The sequence below is a fragment of the Armigeres subalbatus genome, chromosome 1, assembly GCF_024139115.2.
Source record: "Armigeres subalbatus isolate Guangzhou_Male chromosome 1, GZ_Asu_2, whole genome shotgun sequence".
NCBI lineage: Eukaryota > Metazoa > Arthropoda > Insecta > Diptera > Culicidae > Armigeres > Armigeres subalbatus.
Genome location: NC_085139.1, coordinates 105,418,627 through 105,445,575, shown reverse-complemented (window position 1 = coordinate 105,445,575; position 26,949 = coordinate 105,418,627). Strand labels below are relative to the sequence as shown.

Here is a 26,949-nt window from a genome sequence, read left to right as displayed (position 1 = left end):
GGATTGATTGAGATAGAAGTGCAAGAAAATTGTTGGTTGCTCGGAAGATTGCGTGGTTGGCTACATACAGCTATGGATCAAATCACTAGGGACATCAACGAATTCGAGAAGCTCTCACAAACGACGAACCCCCTTGAAGGAAAAACAGTTTTGTGACTAAATAATCTCGGTACCTTCTCGATCAAAAAACAAACGACACTCACCAGTCAATTCCCGTGGTCTCGAAACGCCTTTGCGACCAAACCAACTCGGTGTACATATGTTTATAAAAGTTGCCTATTTCAAGGACAAGGATTTCGGCACGTATAGAATTTCCCATCGCTGTCTCAAATTTGTATTTATTCTCATTCGGCTTCGATATCCATGTCTGCATGTTTTGTTGTCGTCATTATTGTTACGTTTATGTGTTGGTGGAACTTCAATTGGTTTGCTTCGCCGCCGATGTAATTAATTAGATAAGTCCATTAAACATTTTCTTTCCATCATTATTCGGTTTCGAATGGGCATGCTGAATAAAATTTCACTCGCTCTGTTATCCATGTCTCTTCTGTATATTTGATATACAAAACTGTATGTGTTACCCTGTGTGTATTTTTTTTCTTCTTAATTGTGAGTTTGATGTTCTTCTGGTTACGTTTCTTTTTTGTTTGTGTTCACCATGTGTTCGGGTGTTTGGTTATAGGTTATGCTGATTTGATATTTAAGTACATCTACTTTAACTACTGCGATGCTAATATGGATTATTTTGGTTCTCGTTTGTGATTATGTTTTTCATCATTGTTTTCGTTCAATTGTCAACTTTATTTAACTTTGTGCTAACGTGTCCTAACCAAAATGGTTCGTTTTCAAATATAAACGAAAATACAATGACGAGGGCTGACTTGGGTATTGAAAGTTATTTCACATATGATGAGTATTTTGAGATTTTCCAATTTGGTGTGCCACAGATAAAACCACTCGGTTTCCGGTTGAACCAAATTTGCGCTTCCTCCATGCGTTATCTGTATCTCTATTTGATCATTGCACAAGCAAAAATAAAAATTAGAAAAAATCAATGATTTTGAAAGAAAGAACAATCGAAAAGGTGTATTTTTGCTTTACATTATTTTAAACTGCTGACACTCTTCACACAAAACGACAAAACTCAAACCGTATGTTTTGGCACCGTGTTTGAACATCACGCGTGTGTGTGTTAATGTTCGTAAATATCACACAAAAAATGCGAATGTGTCTATTTAGGGATGTTTTATAAGTGTTTTGATTTTATTCTAAAGTATGTATGTAAGTTAATCCAAATATATTTATCACTGAACGTTCCTCTTCTCCAACAAGTGTACTAAAATTTGCCACATTTCTTACCCAGCGCTTGGTTTCAAACCGTATTACAGACACACACATACAATTATGTTACCTAGTAATAAAAGTAGTAGAGTAATGGTTAGGTTCCTTGCTTTCCTTTAATATTTCTATTTTTCCAACCTTCACTACGAGATTTGCAAAAATGTTAACGAATTAGTTTTCTCACGGATTGAACCTGTAAGATCGCAAGACTAGCGCTAATAATTAATGATTAAGTTGTTTCCAAATTCGAACAATTTTGAACGGCTAAGTCTTTTGTTATTTTCAAGTTTCAAATAGATTCGGAACATTAATGCCATTTTAGAAGAAAGAAAAACTATTTTGGCTGGGTTAGGCTATAGGCTAGAATGTATCTTTTAATACCGTCTTTTCTCTGCTATAAATGGAAATGTAGTGTTGCGAGTTGTAGAAAATCCTAAAAAACTATCTGTCAGAAAGGAATATTGCAGGACTTTAGCACCACTATGCTAAGCTACATAAAGTTTTATGAGTCGGTTTGTAGGACCTTCCTGATTGAACCTAAATCTTCATGGATGGGGGTATACGCGGTTTTGTGGAGGGCAGAGACTACGTACCTCAAAATGTAGTCAGAACCATGACTATCCCAAAAAAGTTGGACTATATTTTCATCTTTCTACGAGAACTAATACCTAAATCCCATTTTAAAAACGAATCCATCAAATGGCAGACATGCATCCATTTCATGGAGTTGTTGTAATATTTTCGTTTCAAACAACTGCTCATTTGAAAGAAAAAATACTTTAGTTTTAGCTTCAGAAACTGCAAACGATTCTCGACAGATAATATTTTAAGATTTTATAAAAAAGGTAAAAAAGCAGACGCCGTATGAACAGAATAGAATATGAAATAAATATAGACTAAACACAAACATGTTAATAGTACGATAGTGAAAAACTTATCCACAAAAAAATGATAGAAAATACTATCAAGTTTCGCGATCCTTTAGGATAGTTTTTTATCAACAAACAATATACGACAGTTAAACTCTCATTGGCTCTTAATTGCGCTCTGGCTTAGTTAAATATACTCGAAAACATTCGTAAACAAAAATACATACAATTACTAAAACCACGAAACGAAAACACAAATAATAATAATTTATAATTATTAGAACAATAATAATAGTAATAGTCGTCTATGATTGCAGATTACATACGTTATTGCGGAAATTTTTACGCGCTTTTAGCTCATTTCCTGCCCTGTCCAGTACGGTATACTATGCTAATATTCATATGTAAATAATATTTCGGTTCTTTCCAGTGAAGCTTTGCATTATCTCAGCTCCCGTTCATAGACAACTTAAACAGAAAACGTGTAAAAAAGTGAACGGAAAAACTACACACATATTACACAATTCACAACTCATAAGAACAGCGCCTGTCGGTGTTTGTAGATTTACTCACTCGTACTTATGTTCGTTAACTTCCCTTCGTGGTATACTCCCTAAGATTTTAGTTTTTTTATCTCTCTGACTAATACAAAACTTTTCCTAATTTTTATTAGCAAATAGTACAACTTTTCTTCCTCGATGTGATCTCACGACAACTATCGTTCGCGTTCCTATGAAAAAACAGGGTGCACGTGAACATGTCGAACATTTCAGCGATTCGAATATTTCAAATCACTGTCATGCTCCTCGGTAGGTGTACAATTTGACGATGACCTTAGCATGGCTGCTAAACTGGTTTTGACGATGATTTTTCCTACTATCACTACTGCTACTGACTTAAACGCTAAATTTCACGTAGATGACGACGATGGTGACGTGCAAGTGGCAACCGGTGACGCTTGTTGATGATTATGTTGCTGCTGCTGCTGCTGATGTAGTGCACTGTTGCTGGTAATAATATCCTTCCGTAGCAGTTGCATTTCGCTGAAATCGATCTCGTTGGTGGAATCGATCGATTGGATCGAGGTGCTCTTGATCATGCGCATCATGTTCAGATTTGTGCCACGACACTTTAGCGCCGTCAGCTGTTTCGAGTTGGTTCAATGGGAATGGTCGGAATTAATATCGTTTGGTAAGAAGAAACATCTCAAGGAACACAAAACAGATAATTCCCAATGGGTTAAAGGGGTTAGTAAGAGGTGCACCATGCGAAACATGCAAATAAAGCTTACAAAGGCTATAATTACTACATATTACTGAGCTAAAATACACACATCTGTATATACATTCAAATCATACAAACAAAACAAAAGGTGACGGAACTTACAAAATACCGAAGCAAATTTCGGTCAGTGTTTCTAGCGAAATCAATATTTCAGTTTGTTTTTTATTGCATCTACAGCAAAATGGACCATTTCGCGACTATTATTGGAGATTTTTTGAAGATACTAAACGAAAAAGAGACGAAAAATATTTAGATGGATACCAATTAGGGGAATAAAATTATTTTGCGATTTTTCACATTTCTACACAAGAATCTACTTTTACGAAAATTTTAAATGGATATGAATTGGTGCTATGAGATCAGTCGTGAAGTTACTATTCTATCATCCAATCTATGTATTTGCCATAAAGCTGGTATTGCGCATTAATCAATATAACGTTGATGTTTCTATATTTCTTCTCAATTTCCTAACCTTTTTGCCTTTTTACATTAAGCTACAAATTTGTTGAGTTATTACCAGGACTGTTACAACAGTCGCAGATTTCACGATTCTCGCGTTTTTCGCGAATTTCGCGGATTTGTCGCGGATTATCTCTTCTAGTCGCGATATTCGCGATTCCTTAAAATGCTGTCGCGAAAATCACGGATTTACATTTACGCACTTCCATCGAAAATTCCTTTGATAATTATTTAAGAAATTCTTTCTTCGAAACTATGAAGTTTCTGAAGAAATTCCCGACTTCTTAAATTTCTCCTTAAATTCCTTTGGACATTCTTCCAAAATTCCTTCAGATATTGCTTTGGGAATTCCTTCATGAGTTCCTCCAGAAATCCCCTTGTTTACTAATATATTTCTGCAGTATTATTCTTTGCTAATTAATTTCACGACCTTGAAAATTTCTTTAGCAATATAGGGGAACTGTTCTGTTTTCCTTCTCACTGAACATATATTCATCTCATCGCAAAACAAAGTAATACAGCACCAACTCCGTCGCTTCTTTGTTGCTAACACGCGTACTCACTGGTGAAAAAATCACAAAAATAAGAAACAAACCAAATTCCTTTTTATTGCTTGGTTTTTTGAGGGATGGAAATAAGATATATGGGATGAGGTGCCGAACCGTTCCCCTATTCGAAAATTCCTTTTGGTACTCCTTCGGGAATTAGGAATTCCTCTGGAAATTCCTAAAAAATATCATTGGAAATCCTTTGGAAACTCCATCAGGAGTTCATACGAAAATTTATTCACAAATTCTTTCGGGAATTTCGTCAAGAATTCCATTGGAAATGCTTTCATGAGTTCTTTTCGTAATACCTCAAGAAATTCCAACAGAAATAACTCCAGCAATTCCTTCGGCAAGTCCTTTATGAATTTCATCAGAAACCATTTTATTCCTAAAATTAATTAAATTTTGATGGAAATCCCCTAATTAAAAAAAATATCTAAAAAATTGCGTATGATTTGAATAAGGGAACTTTCAAAATAATTCCTGCAGAGGTTTTCGAAAATTTTCCAGAGAATTTTCCGAATTTTTAAAACATCTCCTGAAGAAATTTTCTAGAGCAGTAACCGATAGTATTCTCAATGGCATTCCTAAATAAATTTTGCTTAAAATTTCTAAAAAAAACCTGATTAATCCCACCTAACGGCGATGCCTTTCTCGTGGATTATAAAAAATTGCATTTTGGCCATAACTTCCGAGCCCATAGTCCGATCTGGCTAATGTTCTATAGGAAACAATAGGACAGGATGCTGCTTCGAATGCAACCCGTTGCGCCGTTCAAATACTTCGACGCACAGGTCTACCTGGGTTCACATGCTTAGATGTTTGGTTGCAGATTTCCTTTTCATTTAGTTCACCGAGTATAATGCCGAGTGATACTGCCTTTCTCACATTTAGCCAACTTTATATGGAACTAATATAGTTCGATGTACCATTTTCTTAATAACTACTAAATGCAACGGTCGATCGTCACCAAATTCAATAGTGATCTACTGATCTACACTACAATTTGCCCTCTGTCGAATGCAACTTGTTGCGAGAAAATCGGTTAAAGATTACTAGGCCATCCCCAGGCCATCTGCGAGTTGTGGGGCTTGCCTAGGATGTGGTGGGGTTTGACAGTGGGCCCTGTTGAATTCCTATAAAAAGCTGCATGTATCCGCAAGTAGGCTCCACCAAAGCGACCGTGTGCCGCTCAAAGCGCACAAGCCCAAGTCCTGGTGTTAGGTGGGACGCTAAACAGCCCTGACACGACGGCCCTCCGACGAGACAGGAGGTTTGCGCAGGCCCAATAAGCCGCCTTTAAAAACAACCATTACGAACGACATAGAAGATAATACGACTCGATACAATCGGCAACGACCTAGGCGACGAATAAAGGATCACGATTGGAAGCTTGGAACATGGAATTGCAAGTCGCTAGGCTTCGCAGGTTGCGACAAGATAATCTACGATGAATTACATCCCCGCAACTTCGACGTCGTAGCGCTGCAGGAAACAGAAAGTGTGGAAAAGCGGACATCGACCGGCTACCTTCTCCCAAAGCTGTGGCACCACCAACGAAGCCGGTTCTTCATAGTGCTGGGTAAGATGCGCCATCGTGTGATTGGGTGGCAGCCAATCAACGCAAGGATGTGGAAGCTTGGGATTAAAGGCCGTTTCTTCAACTATAGCATCATTAACGTGCACTGCCCCCACGAAGGGATACCCGACGACGAGAAAGAAGCGTTCTATGCGCAGCCGGAGCAGATATACGATGGATGCTCACTGCAGGACGTCAAAATCGTCATCGGTGACATGAACGGAAACGACATGTGGTGTCGGTGGGTCGGTTCGGTATCGTAGAGAAAAATATAACGCGCCCCCATCGCAGAATTTGGTTGGCTCACATCAGAATTTGGTTGCCTATTGAAATCCATGCATATTTTCGTTCATGTATCTAATTGTCAAATTTGCATAAAGCATCCATCAAAGGCACATAATAATTCATATAAAAACAAAAAATCTATCGAGAGTTTTAATATTAAGGATAAAAATTACCACATGTGCAGTGCACAGGTTGCACATGCGGACGCGACGCCTCTGAGTGTAAGAAAACAAGCCATTTAGTAGCAATATTTCCGTTGACGGTTACTGTTAAACGATTAGCAGTGGATGCTACTGTATGCAAGTCGGGAAAATGTTGCCTAAAAACAATTTCAACGATTGATGATGCATAAAAGTTTGCCAACAGAACATGCTGATAGTGTTTGAATAATAGTTGAAATAATGCTGAAAGTATAATCGTATAATATTCAAGCTTTAGTGCTAAAAGCAGCACGTAGGACTCTTTCTAACGTTTATACAGCACGAAACTGAAAATAGCCCTAGTAGAACAACCTATGAGGTTTGCAAAGATTATTATTACCAGACTAAGGCCGGAGTGGCCTGTGCAATATGTACATAAGTATTCTCCATTCAGCTCGGTCCATGGCTGCACGTCGCCAACCACGCTGTCTGCGCAGGGTCCGCAAATCGTCCTCCACCTGATCGATCCACCTTGCCCGCTGTATAACTCGCCTTCTTGTTCCCGTCGTATCGTTGTCGAAAACCATTTTGACCGGATTACTATCCAAAATTCTGGCTACGTGCCCGGCCCACCGCATTCTTCCGATTTTCGCGGTGTGAACGATGAATGGTTCTCCCAACAGCTAATGCAACTCGTTGTTGATTCGCCTCCTCCACGTACCGTCCGCCATCTGCACCTCACTATAGATGGTACGCAGCGCTTTCCTTCCGAAAACTCCCAGTGCGCGTTGGTTACCACGAGCATCGTCCAGGTCTCCTGTTCCTTAAAGAACTACCGGTCTCATAAGCGTTTTGTAGTTAGTCAGTTTGGTACGGCGGCGAACTCTATTCGATCGAAGCGTTTTGCGGAGTCCAAAGTATGTACGATTTCCTGCCATGATGCGTCTCTGAATTTGTCTGCCGGTATCGTTATCGGCGGTCACCAGTGAGCCAAAGTATACGAATTCTTCAACTACCTCGATTTCTTCACCACCGATAGAAACTCGTGGTGGGTGGCTTACATTGACCTCTCTTGAGTCTCTTCCTATAATGTACAACGTCTTCGACGTGTTGATGACTAGTCCAATCCGTTTAGCTTCGCTTTTCAGTCTGATGTAGGCTTTCTCCATCCTCTCAAAGTTACATGCCATGATATCAAGTCGTCGGCGAAACTAAATAACTGGACGATAACTGGAATCCCTGCCCTTAGTATTACTCCCTCCAAAGCGATGTTGAATAGCAGACACGAAAGACCATCACCTTGCCGTAGCCCTCTGCGCGTTTCGAAGGGACTAACTCGAACTACGCACATCACCCGATCCATCGCCTTGATCAACCGTATCAGTTTATCCGGAATTCCGTTTTCGTGCATCAGCTGCCATAGCTGGTCCTGATCGATTGTATCATATGCGGCTTTGAATTCGATAAATAGATGATTTGGGGGCACGTTGTATTCGCGGCATTTCTGCAATACCTGACGTATGGCGAACACCTGGTCTGCGGTAGAGCGTTCACCCATAAAGCCCGCCTGGTAATGCCCACGAACTCTCTTGCAATTAGTGTTAGTCGGCGGCATAAAAGTTGGAAGAGTACCTTGTAGGCGGCGCTCAGCAATGTGATTGCGCGGTAGTTGCTACTGACCCCCGCACCAAAAAGCTCACATTGAGTGCCCCCTGGTGTGGACTCGAACTAATAAAAAAAACTAAAACGCGGGAGACATTTAAGCGAAAACTAATTCAACTTTATGAGATCCCAGTGGAACCAGGTTCCATTGAAGGGATTCACAAATGAAAAACTAAATCTAAGTTACTACAATATACAATGGAGATAACGTTTCGTGGCTATAAGTAAGTTGATATGTATACTAAATTTAATACTAGTTGAGCTACGCTATAGTAGAAAACTAGCAGGAACCAGAAAAACCTACAGCAATACAAATTGAACTATTTGACGTTTCTAAAGAAGATATTCATTCATGTTCCTCATCATATGCTTCTTAAGTTTACTTTTAAATGACATTTTATTCAAAATTGTTTTCAAGGCTAATGGGTAAGTTCTTTGGACTGTAAATTGTTATGCCCGATAGCCCTAAATTTGTGGATGCACTACTTCTCAATAGATCATTAGTGTTTCTTGTGATCAAGGAATTATTTCTAATTGGAAGGGTAATATTGTGATGGAATTCACGATTATGCAAAAAATTATGTACAAATAAAATAGATTGGATGTCACGTAGAACCACAAAGGGAATAATTCGATGAGGTAAACTCAAGGGTAAACTAGTGTAAAGCAGAATCGTGGAAGATAGTAAAGGCAGATTGAATACTATTTTTAAACATCTGTTCTGTAACGTTTGAATTTTTTCAATTTTGATTTGGCGGCATGACCCCAAACAATGATTAAGTACTGAAGTGTTGAATGAATGCATGCATAATAAAATGTTAGCAGTGCGGCATTGGGCACGAAACCTCGTGCCCTTTTCATAAGACCACATAATCTGGAAACTTTACTTGCTACATGTTGAATATGAATATCCCATGAAAGGCCAGAATATAAGTGAAGTCCCATATATTTAAATGTTGAGACTTTTTCAATATGTAAATTATCAACAAATGGATGACAGTGTTGCGATACTTTCTTCCGTGGTGAATGAAAAAGCATGTATTTTGTCTTCGAAATATTCATAGAAAGTTGATTCCCATTAAAGTATTCAATCAGGCACACTAAATGTTGGCGCAAAAATCAATCGGCCATAGCGGTGTTACGTTGTTATGGGAGCTACATAGCAACACAAGTAACTTGTTAGGAAAAATAATTTCCACGCTCATTCCTACAATGAACACCGTACTGTTAAGAACGTTTTGCTCAATAAACTTTTAATCCGTTAAATAAAACCTGACTTCATTCGGAGTTCCGACTCGTCTCTCAAGAGGTTATGGGCACCACCGCGAAAGACGTGACCTGCAACATCCCGTTATTACGAGGAAGTGGAGCAGATTTCCAAAACTGGAGCTATCGAGTGAAGGTATACCTCGAAGCGAAAGGCGTTGCGGATGTTTTGACCGGAGTGGCTCCGGTAGCAGCAGAAGATAAAGCCAAGTTCGAGGAGAAAGACCGGATTGCAAAAGCGTTGCTGGTGGGGTGTCTATCGGACGAGTGTCTCGAAATCGTTCGAGAGAAGACGACCACTAAGGATATGTGGGCCAGCTTAGAGACGACATATGCAAAGATATCCGTGGCAAGCCAAACAATCATTCGGACGCAGTTGGCTCGTTTAAGGATGAAGGAAGGCTCCGATATGAGGACACATCTGTTGGAATTTGATGGACTGGTAACCCAACTAACAATTTTGGTGCTAAAAGCTTCAACTTCTAGCCTTTGGCTGTATAATATTTGAATAAAAGCAGCCAATGCTGAATAAAAGAAAAGCCTCCGCAAATAATCCCTTAAACTTCAACTCGACTATTACCCAAATATCTATCAGCTAGTCAGTTTGTACCGAATATATTTCATCTTTTATCGTTTATGCAGCTTTCATATATTCATAAAACAGCTCTGTCTGAATTAGCAACAAAGCTCATCGGTTAAGAGCTCATGTATGTAATTGAGTTGCTTGTTAGCAACTTCCCATATTACGGTGAGTAGCATTCAATGAAAACGTTTTCGCTGTTGTTATAGCACTAACAATATAGCGTAATGGCGCTATAAATGAACTAACGAAGCTTTTAGGCAACTTCTGTATCTTTGAAGATTACACAACGTTTAAGTAAACCTTATACTGCTTCTTTCAATAGCTTATCAGTATGGAACGTCAAAACCGCAATGTTTACATTTGATTTTTGTTGCCGGAGTTGTCTATGAGCTATTGATTTCTGTAATGCAGCTACAAAGGTTTTCACCTGCTCTTATAGCAACTGACGAAGCGCTGTCAATAATGCTAGCAGATAGTGTAAGAAAACAAGCCATTTAGAAGCGATATTTCTGTTGACGGCTACTGTTAAACGATTAGCAGCAGAGTAGCATCCATACAGATTGAGAAAATGTTGCCTAAAAACAATTTCAGCGATTGATGATGCAAAAAAGTTAGCCAACAGAACATGCTGATAAATGTTTGAATAATGGTTGAAATAATGCTAAAAGCATAATTTTTAAGCTTATGTGCTAAAAGTAGCATGTAGGCCTCTTTCTAACGTTTATTCATCATGAATCTGAAAATAGCGTTAGTAAAACAACCTATAGGGTATGCGAAGAAGCACATCCATAATTTTCTTTGTTATTTATATATGTCAAAGTGACAGTGATGACAGAGCAGCGGCCATTGAATCAGGAGATCAGGAGTTCAAATCTAGGTAGCAACAAAATTGATATTGCAGTTTTCACAAAAAAAAACATTAAATAAACTCCGAAATTTACTCTCCTCTTAAATAATATTTAATCAAATTGAATTCAGTGGCTGTATAAAACTTATTTAACAGATTCAAAAAATCTGAATAAGCGTCATTGAAGCGAATTACATTACTAAATGGTTTAGTAACGAAAGAAAAAATTGTGTAACATGCTGTAAAGTAGTTGTACCGGCACGTCAAAAACAGCTGAATAGATTCGCCAGATTTGCTGGTAAAGGAATTGAATAGATGTTCTTGATCATAAGTAAAGCACACATATTCAGCTTGAAGCCGTATAAACGAGTTGAAATAACATTTACATTGACATTAAATGTTAGTTGGGAAGAAGATTGAAGATCGCTGGTGCGACGTTGGCTGCAAGTGAACTGGTATCGCAAATATTTTTAACGTTGCCAGACTCTTTTGATCCTCTAGTCACGGCCTTGGAGAATGTAGCGGAAAAAGAATTAAATTTGGATCTCGTCAAGCAACGTCTGTTGGCCAAGGAAAGCAAACGATCCGATCGGCAAAGTGATTCCGTTGAAGACAAATCTGCAGCTTTTACCAGTGACTCGAAGAAGAAGTTCTCAAAATTCCTCGGAAAGTGTCATCTATGTGGTCGCCTGGGACATATAAATAAAGATTGCCTCCAACGGGAAGCCAATTCAGCGAAGAAGAGTGCCGTGTGTTTCTTGGCTGATGCCAATGTTGCGGAGAAGAGGCCAGGACGCTTCGCATTCAAGCTAGATTCCGGATGCAGTGATCACTTGGTATGCGACAAGACCGTATTCACTAGTCTGAAGAATTTGTCGAATTCTGTGGAGATCAAGGTTGCTAAGGAAGGAGAAGCAATGATCGCTGGTCAAATTGGTAAAATTAACGCAACAGCAACAAGGGCGTGACATTCAACATCAAAAACGTGATTTACGTCCTTGAACTACGTGAAAATCTCATGTCGGTCAAGAAAATGACAAATGCAGGTATAGATGTGTTTTTTTTTTTCGAGAACGTAGCAGTGTTGAAGTAGGACGGAAAGCTGTTGGCTACTGGACACATCCGTGGTAATTTGTATGAACTCGATCTGTTGTTTCGCGAAGTCCAAGCAAACCATAGTGAACTAGGAATTGGAAACTTGTGGCACCGTCGACTCGGGCATATTGGCCAACATGGATTGGACATAATGGTCAGGAAAGGTATGCTGAAAGGCATGAATGAAAAATCAAGTAAGATCGATTTTTGTAACACCTGTGTACAAGCTAAGCAATGCCCAGAATCGTTTAATGGAACGAGAATTAGGGCCAACCGATGTATGCCATGTATGCCCATTGATCCACCAGCATGGGATGGTTCTCGATACTTTGTGAGTTTCATCGATGACTACACTCATTTCTCCATGATTTACTTGTTGAAGAGAAACTCTGGCGTGTTCGAGAAATTCAAAGAATTCGAAGCGAGTGTTACGGCCATGTTCGGGAAGTCCATTTCAAGGATGACTGTGGATCAAGGAACGGAGTACTGTTCTACAATTCAAATGGAGTACTACAAGCAAAGGGATCCAACTGGAGGCTACGGTTGCTTATAGTCCCCAACAAAATGGTGTAGCGGAGAGGTTCAACCGAACCTTGATTGAGAAAGTTCGCTCTGTGTTCATTCAATCGAAAGCGCCGAAGCGTTTGTGGTCAGAAGCAGCTCTGGCGTGCGTTTACTTGATGGCAGTGTTGGGAAATGTACATTAAAACACTTTGATTATGCGAATGTTTATCTTTTTTCAGTCAATTTTCTCGCGCCAAACAAGCCGAAACAGTTTGCAAAAAAAATGTACACGACATCGTGACATTATTTTTTCCGATGAAGCAAACTGTTTGATTGCTGCTACGTTAGAGTCGTGCCGGCGCGCGGTCAACATTTGCGTGAAATTTTTTGTTTCGGCTCGTGCGCAGCGCAAACAGCACGGAATCGAGTTCAATTACCTGTGGCGCAAAGCCTAGAAGGAGTGCTATCCGTAGGTACTGATTTATTCGTTCTTGTCTCTAAATCAAGCAAGTAGTAATGAAATTAATATTTCCCACCAAAAACGATTAAACGCTGTGAAATTATTGTACGAAAACATTAATTATGGGGAGAGAAAATAGTAAAATCATGAGCAAACTGTCGTCTGCTTGGCGTGGCTGCTGCTGTGGCTGCCGTAGTTTTGTTTTATTTTTTGCATAGAAGAAGGAATGGTAAAAAGAAATGTCAACCATTCCCGTCCCTGAACAAGCGCGCTGCCTTCTGTTGTCACCCCTGCTGAGATGTGGTTCGGTCGTACACCGGATCTGGAGAAAATTCGTGTGTTCGGCTGTGCGAGTTTCGTTTGGATCCCGAAGCAGAAAAGACGTAACTTAGATGCCACTAGTAAAGAGATGATAATGGTTGGGTATGCTCCCAATGGATACCGTATGTTGGACCCGGTGACTCGAAAAGTTACAATTGCTCGAGACGTCAAGTTCGATGAATCAAGCTTCCCCTACGATAAGATGAAGCAGGAAGATGATGTGCCTTTGACTGTTCATCTTTCCCTCAAGCAAGAGGGGGAATACAACCAGCCAAGCTTCGAAAACGAGAACGCCGTCGATGAATTAGTCCCCCAGGATGATCAAGCCCAAAATGAATCTGAAATTAGTCAAAATGAAGAGTCAATTGATGATGTTGATGAACCAGAAAACGCGCTCCCTTCGCCCACAGAAAGACACAAAATTCCCAGTGAATTGTTGTCGAGGCATAGCGGACGGGAGCGGTAAGTTATACGATTACTTTATCGGGTATAGAGCTGTTTCTGGTGAATTGATATCCGCAGATGTACCCGATTCATATGATGAGCTAACCGAACGACCTGACCGGACCAAATGGATGGCAGCCATACGAGATGAATTACGTTCCATGGAGGAGAACAAGGTCTGGCGATTTTCAAGTTGTCCCAAGGGAGTGAAACCTCTGAAGACAAAATGGGTGTTCCGGCTGAAAGACGATGCGACCGGAAATACAGCGAAGTATAAAGCAAGGCTGGTCGTTAAAGGATTTTTGCAGAAGGCTGGCGTTGACTACAAGGAAACGTTTGCTCCAGTTGCAAGACTTGCCACTATCAGGACTGTACTCGCAGCTGGTGTTCAGCAAGGATTCCACTTCCATCAAATGGACGTCAAGACAGCGTTCCTGCATGGAGAGCTGAAAGAAGAATTATACATGGTGATTCCGGATGGCGTCGCAGCTCCTCCCAATACAGTGTGCCGTTTGTTCAAATCACTGTATGGATTGAAGCAATCTCCAAGGTGCTGGAACAAAAGTTCAACAACCGTCTATTGAATTTGGGATTCCAGCGATCACAACATGATTACTGCCTCTATGTACGTATACAACCAGGAGATGAAGTCTACATCATACTCTATGTGGACGATTTGTTAATAGCTGGGAGAAAGCTGGAAACGATAGAGAAACTGCAGAAAGAATTAAGTTCAACGTTTTCCATGACAGACTGCGGAGAAGTCAATCGTTTCTTGGTATGAAGCTGGAGTACGATCGGACGAAAAATTCAATGAGCCTTTGCCAGGAATCAAACATCGAAAAACTGTTGGTGCGCTACAATATGGTGGATTGTAACCCCACCAAGACACCTATGGATAAGAGCCTGCGTGCTTCGCGAGATGGTGAAACAAGCAAGGAACCATACCGCTTCTGGGTACAATCATGTACATAATGCTGTGCACCAGACCTGATCTGTGTTATCCCGTCGGATTCCTGGGCCGTTACCAACAAAATCCAACAATAACTGATTGGCAGTGCCTTAAGCGAGTTGTACGATACCTGAGAGGAACGAAAGCGAAGCATCTGAAATACGTCCGTGATGATTCAGCTGAACCGTTGGTCGGATATGCTGACGCCGACTGAGCATCGGATACAGAAGACAGGAAGTCAGTTAGCGGTTATTTGTTCACGGTATTCGGTAACGCTGTGTCATGGTCGAGTAAGAAGCAGGTGGCAGTTGCCACATCTTCAAGCGAAGCAGAATACGTGTCCCTTAGTTCTGCTGTCTCAGAAGCTATCTGGCTTTCAGGAGTAATGGAAGACCTCCAGCTGAAGCGGCCATCAGATCCAGTCTCAATATACGAGGATAACCAAGGCATGGGCAAACAATTGCGAAAACAAACGATCAAAGCACATAGATATCAAGCATCACTTTATTAGAGATCATATTGCGAACGATCGAATAGTATTGAAGTATGTGCGAAACGAGGACCAGTTTGCGGATCTGTTTACCAAACCGGTGGACGCTACACATCTTAAGAAACTGTGCCAAGGTGTTGGATTATCACATTGAGAGGGGGTGTTGGCGCAATAATAATAAAGCCCAAGCGCTGTTACGTTGTTATGGGAGCTACATAGCAACACAAGTAACTTGTTAGGAAAAATAATTTCCACGCTCATTTCTACAATGCTACTACAATGAACACCGTACTTCCTAATACGTTTTGCTTAATAAACTTTTAATCCGTTAAATAAAACCTGACTTCATTCGGAGTTCCGACTCGTCTCCCAAGACTAAATCATATTCAATGTCTTCAATAATTGACAGGACATTTTTTTTTTGTTCGGGATGAACCACTGCGTCCATTTCATTGAACTTTTGTAGTATACCCGTGTCATTTGTTTAGTGCATGTCTTTCTGCTCCATTTCTATTGAGAAGAAATTAAGTAGTCGTTTTTATTCAGATATTTTCTCAAGCTTAATGTAAGGCCTCTTTAGATTAAGGTACCGCTATTTATACCCTTCCAGAAACGGCTTATACCAACTCTCAAAGGCGCGCCCCTCAATCAGTTTCGGCTCAACAATAAGTGGGATAATACTGATTTTGACCATGCATCGGTACTGCAGTTCAAACATATTTTTGCGTCTTCTTATGAGTTCCGGATTCGTTTTTGTATAGAGATCTGATTTCATTGCGTTTGGCATTTCTGAATCTCACCTTTACACAGAGCTCTAATCAGTCAGAGGGTTCAGCAGATCCACCAAATTCGTATCCGCTTCTTTCCTAATTAATCAGCGCTCTGGAGCTTTGAGATTCATGTCATCGGCTTTAAAACCAGCCTAAGATTGAGTTACGTTTTTATAATTTACTCCATTGACTCCATCCAAAATTGGCAATCTAAAAGCAGATAATAGTCGTTCCATACTAATCCGACCGTCACTCATAAGTATTAACAAGAATAGTAAGAACTAGAGCACAGTGTGGTAGATCTTCTTCGTAAAAAGGTGTCTACCCAGCATTACAGGCACTGTTAACTGTCTGGCTAATTGTTTCACCCCCCAGGCCATTCATCCCCTCGGCACGGGTCGCCTGACACCTTGGGATTCGGGGTTAGGGACGTCATATTGTCAGTTTCAGTGTTTAACCGAGCCTGGCGATATGACCAGATTTACACCGTTACGCACTACTTCAGAGTATCCATATCCCAGCGTAACGGGACTGGACCAGTGGCGTAGCCAGAAAATTGGTCTGGGGGTTTCTGAACATTTTTTTTCGAAAAAAAATTTCTTCTAAAATTTTGTCTCTGGGGGGTTTTATACCCAAAACCACCCCGTGGCTACGCCACTGGACGGGACATTGGAATAAGGATACAACAACGCTGTATCGTCAGCGAATAGTCTTGGAGTTCCTTTGAGTCTAAGGTTTCCCTAGGTCATTGAGGAAATCAAAAATAATAATTACTTCCACTTTATACAATACATTATTGGCACAAAATAAGTTTGTAAGCCGGATATGGTTAAGAGTTTCTCCAAAATTTTATTGATAACCGACAAAGTTGATATCGGCCGATAATTGCAGGGGTCTCTAGAATCACCAGATTTAAATACTGGAGTGACCTTAGCTATTTTCCTAGTAGCTGGATAGTAAACAGCTACAATCATTTTGTTAAACAGTTCTGATATTATTTTGAAAAAAGGACCAATACAGGTTTTCAAAAGATCAGCGGAAATATTATCATAACCTTTACTTTTTCTAACGTCAAGCTGGCTGATAGCTGGTCAACTTCAGGGGCTTTGTTGTTTTTCAACCGGCCGATCTCCTCTTGGATTTCCTGGAGATTCGAAGCCGAAAGTCGCATGTCCTGCGTGCGTGCTCCTAGGTTCATTACCATACCGCCACCGTTGTCTGCCATATCGCCATTCAGGTGCTCTTCGTAGTGCTGCCGCCAACTTTGGATCACCTCACGCTCGTTTGTAAGAAGGTTCCCGTTCATGTCCTTACACATATCGGGCTGTGGCACGTGGCCCTTACGTGAACGGTTCAACTTTCTATGGTACTACTTTCGCGCGTTATTGGCGCGGTACATTTCCTCCGTCTCTTCACGGTCTCGATCTTCCTGCTGGCGCTGTTTCCTCCGGAAAATCGAGTTTTGTCTGTTCCGGCGCCGTTTATATCGTGCCTCGTTCGCACTCGTGCAGTGTTGCAGCAATCTCGCCTATGCAATATTCTTCCCTTCAACTGCTCACATTCGCCGTCATACCAGTCGTTTTCTGATCCGGGGCACCGTGCCAAGTGCAGCGATTGCGGTGCTACCAATGGCGGATCGAATATCTCTCCAGTCATCTTCAACAGACGTTGCGCCTAGCTGCTGTTCCGTTGGGAGTGCCACTTCCAGCTGCTGCGCGTATTCTTGGGCTAGTCTATCGTCTTCTTCTTCTTCTTATTGGCATTACATCCCCACACTGGGACAGAGGCGCCTCGCAGCTTAGTGTTCACTAAGCACTTCCACAGTTATCAACTGCGAGGTTTCTAAGCCAGGTTACCATTTTTGCATTCGTATATCATAAGGCTAGCCCCCAGCCACCCTCAGCATGGTCTTGCTTTGTAGCCGCGCGTCTTACCGCACGGCTAAGGAGGGCCCCGTCTTGTAGCCGCCCTCAACCGCGGCGTCCGATATCGACGCGTGTTGTACACCGTCGAGAGTTTTGAGCGCAGGCATACTGCAACGAGGTAGTGGTCGGATTCAATATTCGCACTGCGGAAAGTGCGGACGTTCGTGATATCAGAGAAGAATTTACCGTTGATTTAAACGTGGTTGATTTGGTTTTTCGTTTCTTGGTTTGGTGATCTCCATGTGGCCTTGTGGATATTTTTGCGGAGAAGGAAGGTGCTTCGGACTACCATTCCGAGGGAGGCTGCGAAATTTATGCATCGTTGGCCGTTGTCATTCGATACAGTGTGCAGACCTTTCGGTCCGATGACCGATCTATACATTTCTTCCCTTCCTACCTGTGCGTTCATGTCACCGATGACGATTTTGACGTCCCGCAGTGGGCATCCATCGTATGTCTGCTCCAGCTGTGCATAGAACGCTTCTTTCTCATTAACATTGACCAAATATTGCTTTTTATTGCTGAAACAATTCGATAAAATTTGGAAGGAGCAAAATTTGATGGAGTCTTACAGCTACTATGGGAAGGAAATTGTTAAAAATTCCAGGAGGAGCTTCAAATTATTTCTCGTGGAAAATCCGAAAAAAATAAATTCCATATGAATATTTTGGGAAACTAAGAAAAATTTCCAGGGGAGGTTCATTAGATATTTTCTGTGAAATTCCCCGTCGGAAAGATGCTTCTCTCCACATTTGACGCAAAGTAGAATGATATTGCAATTCCTCGTTCTGTGAACACAAATTTTTATCTTTTTCATGTAGAACGAAAGTATACTGCAACTAAGCAATAGTCGAATTTTTATACATGCGTACTAGGGTAAGTGCGATCTGAAATTATGAGTCCTACTACAATGGAATATAATGTTTCGGTAGCCAAATAATGCCAGACCAAATTAAATATTGCAGCACGAATGGATGGATGGACTGAACAGGTAAGATCTATTCTTGCAACATCTGTAACAAAGGCAATAGGTATACGCTAATCGGTACTATGCTGTAGTAAGAATGTCGGAATCCGCTTCAAATAAACAACCAAATCTCGCTTAACTTTTCAAAAGGACCTAAGTAACATTTTTTTCATGAATTAATTTGAATAGCGCAATCAATAGAACAACATGAAAGCTATTGATTGCGCTATTCAAATTAATTCATGAAAAATGTTACTTAGGTCCTTTGAAAGTTAAGCGAGAAGTGTTCAACGACCATCATTTAAAGGGATTAATGAGTTCAATATAAAATACTATTGATGGAACTACATACTTATCAGAATGATGCAACGGGACATGCATACATAATATGATCATGCAAGAATTTCGAACTAACGGAAGAATCGGAAGACAATAACCTGAATAGTGAAACACAAAGAGTCGCACCTCTGAGCGTATAAAACACGATATCATTCCCATCAAATGGCGAACCGGTGACCACAATTGTCCGTTGTGTTATGATTAATACTGGTTATGTTTCTGCTCCTGTTGTCGTTGACATGACTAGAAATGTTTCACAAGTCTAAGACTCAAAGTAGTCTCAACGCACTCTCGTTAAGACAATCAAAATATAAGTAGACATGAGACTTCTAACATTGATGATGATTTTTTTTTCTGTTCGATTTGGTGATGATCACGAATGCATTTTGCGTCAGAGTAGACAAAATTGAGAAATACTCGCCACGGTAATGTGGGATTATGTTACTACATTTTATGATATCCATTTCCATGGTTCTGTTTCCGGACTGGTGATCGGCGTAGGGAACTACAAAAAACGGTTGGGGAAAGGGCGACAAGAAATATATGATTGTGAATGGTTTGATGTGGCAATAAATGCTGAAAATGGTGGCTAAAAGATGTTATTCCTAGAACCGAAAATTTAGACGATATTTATTATATGTTTCCCATATTTCTTTCTGCATATATTCCCAAACTCTATTAGAACGGTAAGCGTGTTGTGAGACATAGCATGAAGCGTGAGTGCGAGTTATTTTGTGAGCATCTTTTGTGTGACCAAATTTTACGCATTGATTATAATGGCAGCATGAGAAATTTTGATTAGAAAACATGTTAGCCCCCTCACGTGTATTGTTTGGTGTAAGTTATTAGCCTAGTCAGCATTTGGTGAACTGTTGTGGTGGTAGTGACCAATTCTGTGCAGTGTTAGGACAACGTCTTTGCTGATGCTGCTGGTGTATTTACAATCAATCGACGGAATGGTGGTCGTACAGTCGACCAAGCAGCATGAATCTGGTGTACCTACCTCGGCTTTCAGCTCGGCGACTTTGTCCTGAAGATCGCGAACTCGATCTGACTCGTCCAAATTCGATCGAAGCTCACCTTCCGCTAGCATCTCGGAGTTCTGCAAAAGATTGACGTAGAAATTTCTCAAAATCCAACAACCTGCGAAAATTGCCTCTATCCCTTACCTTGGTTTCCAGCCGAGAAATCTCCTGCTTCAGTTCAGCGACCGTCTGGCTTTGCTCGGTGAACTTGATTTTCACATTCATCAGTTCATCCTTCATGCGAGATTCCAGGTCGGAGTACCGGTGCTGCTGTTCTCGGGCCTTATTCGACAACTCCCGCTCCCGGGTCAACGCTTCCTCCAGCTCTTCCTTGACCTTCTTCGACTCTTCATCCTGCCGGCGTAGCTGATTGGTAGAAACTTGCACCTGCGTTTCCAGCTCCATTACTTTTAACCTCAGCTCCTTGAGCTCGGTTAACGTTTCCATCTCGCGAATCCGAGTCGTCATTAGTTCCTCCTCTAGCTTCTGAATATCCTGCGTTCGGGAGGATTCCCAAAACAGTAGCTTCTTCGCGCCGGATTCACTGCTTTGGGCAGCTTCATTCCGTTGCTCCGATAACTGCCGCTGCCACTGAGTACTTAATTCTTGAACTCGCTGCTTTAGATCCTTCAGCGATAGACTAGCTTCAGCTTCCCGTAGTTTACTGGCTATCAGTTCGTCTTGCAAATGTGCTACCGAGTTGTCGATGGTGGTTTCTCGGAGGCGCTTTTTGTCCTGTAGATGAGATAAAAAATGGTTAGATATCGCAAGTTAAAACAGATTGCAAACAAAACTCACTTCTTCCAATTCTTGGATTTTAGTCTTAAGGTTTCTTATCACATCTTCGCTTTCGGCTAGACTCTGGCGCACTTTGACGAGCTCTTCCAGCAGGCAGGATACCATTTCGTCGCGTTGCTTCAGGGCTTCCTCCTTCATGATCAGTTCGTCGAAGGAGTTCTGCCGGGAGTTGTTCTGTGCGGGTGGAGAAAGGGAAGGCAATATGATGGGCATGCATTGTGGCAGTGTGGTGAAACGAAAATATTCTAAACGGTACATGAAAACGTTCTAATGGATAAACGGTCGCAAATCATAATTCATGCTTGGATTGGACTCAAGTGGGGAATATTCTAATACCTAGCTGTACTGGCACACATTCTAATATGTGAATGAAAAATAACTTGTCGGATTTCGGATAAATCAAGTAGCCAATATGTTATCTCATATAAATCATCAATTTATTACACAAACTATATCAAACTTACCATCCAAAATAACTTACAATACTAACAAAGTGTAAGCATTTATTTCTTAAACCTTTTCAAGCTAGTCGTCGGCCGTATCACCTTTTTCCGTTCCTCTCGGTGCCTCTTCAATTCTGCCTGCCGTTTCCTATCGAAACCGCCCTTCGTTTTTCGTTCGGTGCTGAACGTCATCTGACAATTTCCCAGACCGCCTAACATCTTCACCTCCATCGGTTTGCTGGCAGCCAATCGTTTGCCCAAACCGGATTTGTTGATTCTTCTGTGTGCGCTGCCTATGTTAAAGTCTTCCTGCTCATGAACCGCTATCGAAGGCCCATCATAGTCGTCATCGTCGTCGTCTTCCCCAGCTGCATCTCGACTCAATTCTAGTTCTCGTTCACGCTTCTTTTCCAAATTGATTTTCTTGAACTCTTTCTTAACCTCCTTCGTCCACGTCTGATCATCATCGGAACTCTCGTCGTTTTCGCTGAACAGATCATCATCTGTGCTTCCTTCCTCCTCCGCATTTTCCCGTTTTTCTGCAGCAGCTTCCTCTGCAGCCTCCCTTGCTTTGAGCTTTTGCGCCCGAGATTTATCCAGTCGCGTTAACACCGGATTCAACAAACGATACTCAACGGCTGACTTATCGACTTCGAAGTCCGGATTCTCGAACATAGTTTTGAAACGATCATCAGCCAGTAGATTACTGGCGGCCGATTTGAGCCTGACGTTGCCCAATTCTTGTTCGGTGAGCAGTTTCTCCGCAAGTTCAGCGTTAACCTTCGGTAGCTTAGATTTGAGCTGAAGCCGAGCAGGACGCGATTCTTCAATTTGCTTGGCGATCTTCTCTTTGCGATACCGTTGGAAGGCAAACGGATCGGCAATAGCCTTGGCTTTGTTGTACAACCGAATGTCGATGAAGAAACCATGCATGTACGCTCGCAGCATGCTGCTTCCCTCGAGATGATCCAATCCCAGATCAGCCAGTTCCTGTTTGGTGATGAATTTGTAATCGTCGTAGATATTCTGCACACTTTCCGATTCTATTTCCTCGGTGAGATTGTCCAGGAAGGAACACCAACGCGGGGCAGGTCCAAGACTGGGAATGTAATACGTCATCATCTTTGGTTCCTCTTGTGCGAAAAACAAGAGACCACTCTTGGGGGACGTGGTAAAATCGTTGAAATTGCTGTTCGATTCTATGTAAGCCAACTGTTTGCCCGTGACTTCGTCCCAGATTTTCAGCATGGCATTGTCCAACGAATAAACTGCATTGTTCTCCGCGTTGAACCCAATTTTCCGCACTGCGAGTTGATTCAAATGATCTTTAACGAGCAACGGGTCCTTTGCTCTAATGTCGTACAAAAGTACGTGGCCCGACTCTGTTCCTACAGCCATATGTAAACCATTTTTCGATTTTATCGCTGAAACTGAAGGAAACTTTTCGTGGTTTTGAATATTTACGGCGACATCCAAAACTCCGCAACGGTTTTTGTCCCTCGGATCCCATGCTTCGACTGTTCCTTCCTGAGTACCAACGCATAGCAAATGATGTTCCGGATTCACTTCGCAAGCATTTATGCTGCTAGCTGAGGTGCTGTACGGCTGCAAAAACTGACCTCGCTCCGTATTCAGCCGATAGATTTCCGATGACGTTCCCACCAGGAACAAATCACACGACGGTTTGTGATAATCCAAATCCCTCCCGAACCGGGGAATGCGTAACCGGTAGTGCCTTCCATGTGCGGCATGAAACTCCACAAATCGATCTGCCTGCAGAAACACCACCTTGCCGTAGTCTTCGCTGAGAATTTTAAACTTCACCACCTCCGAGTCGAAGCACCGCTCGAACTTCAGCGACAGATTATTCACATCGTAGCATTTGACTCGCGGCTTATAGGTTCCGGTTGCAAGAATATACTGCCCGTCCGGCGACATTTCGACGCTGGTCGCCACACTCGGCATATCGAAATCCTGGATCAGCTCGATTCGCCGACTGACGTCAGCTTTTTTGTGCTGCGACTCGCGACGCTTTTTGTCCGAAATCCAATCCGGAAGTGCCTTTCCGGCACTTAAATTGTAGATTTTCACATCACCCGTATCAGTTACTATCATTTTTACGGTCGATTGGAACGGTATTTACATGTGAAAATTAAATTATTATCCACCACATTCGGGAGTGAATTCACGCGAAACACACGAAACACGCTGCGACTTACGAAAAATAATAAAAGAGGAAACGTCAATAAATCAATGACAGATCTCGCAGTCTCGCACAGATGGCATGCTGTATGTTTCAGCACATGCACGAACCAAGGCTGTCAGAGAAAATGTGCGTGCTGGCAGAAGTTCTACCGCCAGTGGTTGCCAAAGTGTCTCCCATGAGACGCATGCGATAATTGAGTATGTTTATTGCGGCCCATGTGCGCAACGTAGCGTCTCTTGGTGGTCATCAATGTTGGTAAAATCATTCGCAAATTTCGACCATCAAGCACTCGCAAGCATATAGAAAACAATGCGCTTCAGTTTTCCATGCAAAATCGCATAGTAAGTATTTTTAGCCGAAAAATCAAATGATTACTAAAAAAAATAAAAGCGATTGAAGCTAAATTCTCTACTTAATGCATTTAAAATACATCAAAAGAAACTCCATTGAAACATCAGGAGCACTTGAAAATAAAACATAATTTCGCATGAGAATTCAAGAGAACTTTAAAATTAAAAAATGCTCGAAATTCCTGCAGATTTTCGTTTTATAATTTTTCCATTGTTTTGTTGTGTGTACCCAGTGCATATTGCAATTTCTATGCATAGGATGATGATCAGATGAAAATGATACTATCATCTATTAGCAATGCACCTGCCGATAGTACTGGCCATATCTGACAAACGATTTGATCATGATTACAGGGTAAAATACCCAATGGTGGACCCCCTAGTAGCGGAATTTTGCATTTCCTGCCATAAGAAGTAGAAATTTTCAACATATTAATTCCGCTTGATATCTAATAACAAGTTCTGCATCTCTTCTTCACAATACACAATACATATATAAAACACTCAAATATACGACGTTATTCGTTGAAATTGACATTCCAATGTCTGACTGAACTCGCCCTATAGTAGACCCCCTGGGGGCCCATTATAGGAAATTGCTTCCTATAGTCGACACTTCATTTGATTTTGATGTTCCGTTTCGGGACGTTTTTGTTTCCTATTATGGACCCCCCAAAATATTCCTATATTATATAGGGGAAAATACCTATTCTTGGCAGTCTAAGACATTCGCCAAATTGAATGATAAAAATAATGAATAATTACACTAAAGCACAGGTACAGTTTAACTGGTATACATTTGTATGCTCTTTCTTTGATGACTGGTATTCACTAAATATAGCAGCTTTTACCACAAACTCAGTAAATTTAATATAATGTAACAGGTCAACGTTTCTTCTATTGGCATAGCAATTTCTATTATCAGCAATGAGTTTGCTCCCTTTAGCAACTAGACATGGAAGTAGAAAACTGGTAATGTATTGGTGCCAAATGATGATTGTTTATATCCTCCAGTGGTAAAATTCATTCATATTAATCGGCCGCACGCTCATCTCGCTTCACTCAATTTTGGAACAAACTTTATTGTTTATCAAAACTGGCTTAAAACAAAACATGAATTTTTAGCCTTGGCATCAATTTTATGTCATGTAGACAGATAGGCAAAAGCATTTAAACACATTGTAAAACAAATTTAACCCTTATGCGGCCAACAAAAAACAGACGTGAACAGACGTACCCAGATATTGACATTTTCATAACTTTTACCATTTTCAACCTATTTGGCCAACATTCCATTTTGGAGAAGGGAACTTATATGCTTTTTGTCCGCTGCCAAGATTTACATCTTTTGTCTTTTGTAATGCCTTAGAGTCTACACGCGTAAGCAAAAGTCTATCAACCAGTTTCAAATATACAACTTGCTCTTTGCGGTCCTTACATGATATGTTTGTTTCATCAAAAAAAATCATGGTGGTTGTGTACAAGACACGACCGCTCGACGTAAACTACGTAAAACCAAATCTATACACATAAGAATTAATTTTTGTCTGTCTGCCCTTATAGATTAGGAAACGGCATGAACATTTGTATGTAGAGGTTTTTGGGAACGATAAAGATTCTTATGATGGTATTAGACCCCTCTTCTTCTGGAGGGGGACTCCCATACAAATAAAGTACACATTTCTGCTTTAATCGAAAATTAATCTAAAAAATAGAATCTAAATTTGCAAATTTCGAATACTTCTTTTAAATAATGTAAAAAGTATATAATTAATCAATTTTAGGTGAAACCAAACTCGTCGGTTCTGGTAGTATAGTATATTAACAATGGAGCCACCCCATTCTTACACTACGTTTCACAGTTGAATAATAGATAATACCCTAAAAGTAGGCAATTATTTATGGTTGAAATGCGCTATTTTAGGAACGGGAATGGTTATGATTTTTTTGATGAGCTTGGAAAGTATTGAAGTTGCAAAAGGAAAACAGTCCTGTCAGCCACATAAGGGTTAAAATACTACGGTGTTACTATCACTTTTGATATAATGCATGGTCTGCGTAAAAAATATGAAGCATTTGTATTTTAACACTTTTTTTTTAAATAAATGCCATCGCCGGATATTTTGTTCGTATTTTTGCTAAAATCAACTCACATAGAATTGTGCGTGGTATCTCCTTAGCGTGTGTTTGATATGCTCACAAACAATAGAGGTAATAAACTATAGAGGACGATTGTCGCTGCGGTTCCCTTTGTTATCGTGCCCAAACATGTTGGGTACCTATCGGTCAAAACGTTCTGATTTTTCCTTTGTTGACATTTAGTGCCCTATCCTCGCCAGCAAAAGATGTTTCGCCAGTGACGACAGCGACAAGCGTCCTCTATAGTTTATTACCTCTATTTCACAAACACATTCTCTCGCTCTATTCCAAAGTGTGCTGCTGTCAAAGAAAACGAACAGTCCCGATTTTATTTAGTGAAATATAGAGCAAATATTGCTTAAATTTGCTCTTTGTGGTGATAATCAAGTGGTGATAAAGTGTAAAAAGTAGTTTACGTACTTAATTTGTCGTGTCATACGCAATTAAGAGGAGAAACAGGCGATCCAGAAAGTAAGTAACAGTTTGCTTTTCGTGCGCTGCTTTCTTTGGTAATACAATAATGGCAAGGATTTCGTAGGTGCAAATTTGTTTCGGTGATTAATTCATCAAATCTTGCTACTTTTACACCAACAATTTATTCAAATGAAAGCCTAGACTTGAAATAGTGTGATTGAATCAAAATTATGTTCATAAATAGTGTATGTTTGCTGGAAAACTGCTGAAAAACTTTGCTGCTGAGGGTGCCAACAACTGTCGCACCCTGCCGATGCCGTATTCTACCCTAATGGACACTCTCGTGTTTATGTTTTACAAAATTGTAAAAAATCATCTAATTATTTAACTTTCCATAGCATTTCCGTTGCATGTAATCAAATAATAGGACTGTAAGATAGGTTA

The 26,949-nt window shown here is 40.8% G+C and overlaps 2 protein-coding genes across 14 annotated transcripts in view; both read right to left on the bottom strand.

Annotated features, from left to right (window-relative positions):
- Positions 1-321: 321 nt before the first annotated feature.
- The window catches only part of LOC134204272 (ecotropic viral integration site 5 ortholog), a 129,327-nt gene continuing 102,699 nt past the window's right edge, over positions 322-26,949 (bottom strand). For 9 of the 13 annotated variants that reach the window (XM_062679098.1, XM_062679143.1, XM_062679135.1 and 6 more), the window contains 4 exons: positions 20,954-21,127; positions 20,300-20,890; positions 20,134-20,232; positions 322-3,354 (listed from right to left, as the gene is read on the bottom strand). In XM_062679098.1, coding sequence (XP_062535082.1) covers positions 3,121-3,354; positions 20,134-20,232; positions 20,300-20,890; positions 20,954-21,127 — 1,098 coding nt within the window. In that variant the 3' untranslated portion in view covers positions 322-3,120. Of the gene's footprint in view, positions 3,355-3,596; positions 3,718-19,228; positions 19,636-20,133; positions 20,233-20,299; positions 20,891-20,953; positions 21,128-26,949 lie in introns of all 13 variants that reach the window. The other 4 variants (XR_009977837.1, XR_009977840.1, XR_009977838.1 and 1 more) reach the window with 3 other exon arrangements.
- On the bottom strand, positions 20,953-23,627 carry LOC134204340 (nucleolar protein 10). The gene is made up of 2 exons (XM_062679171.1): positions 21,418-23,627; positions 20,953-21,127 (listed from the first exon to the last, which is right to left on the bottom strand). Exon 1 carries the CDS (start codon positions 23,509-23,511, stop codon positions 21,457-21,459), a length of 2,055 nt encoding a protein of 684 aa, XP_062535155.1. The 5' UTR covers positions 23,512-23,627; the 3' UTR covers positions 20,953-21,127; positions 21,418-21,456.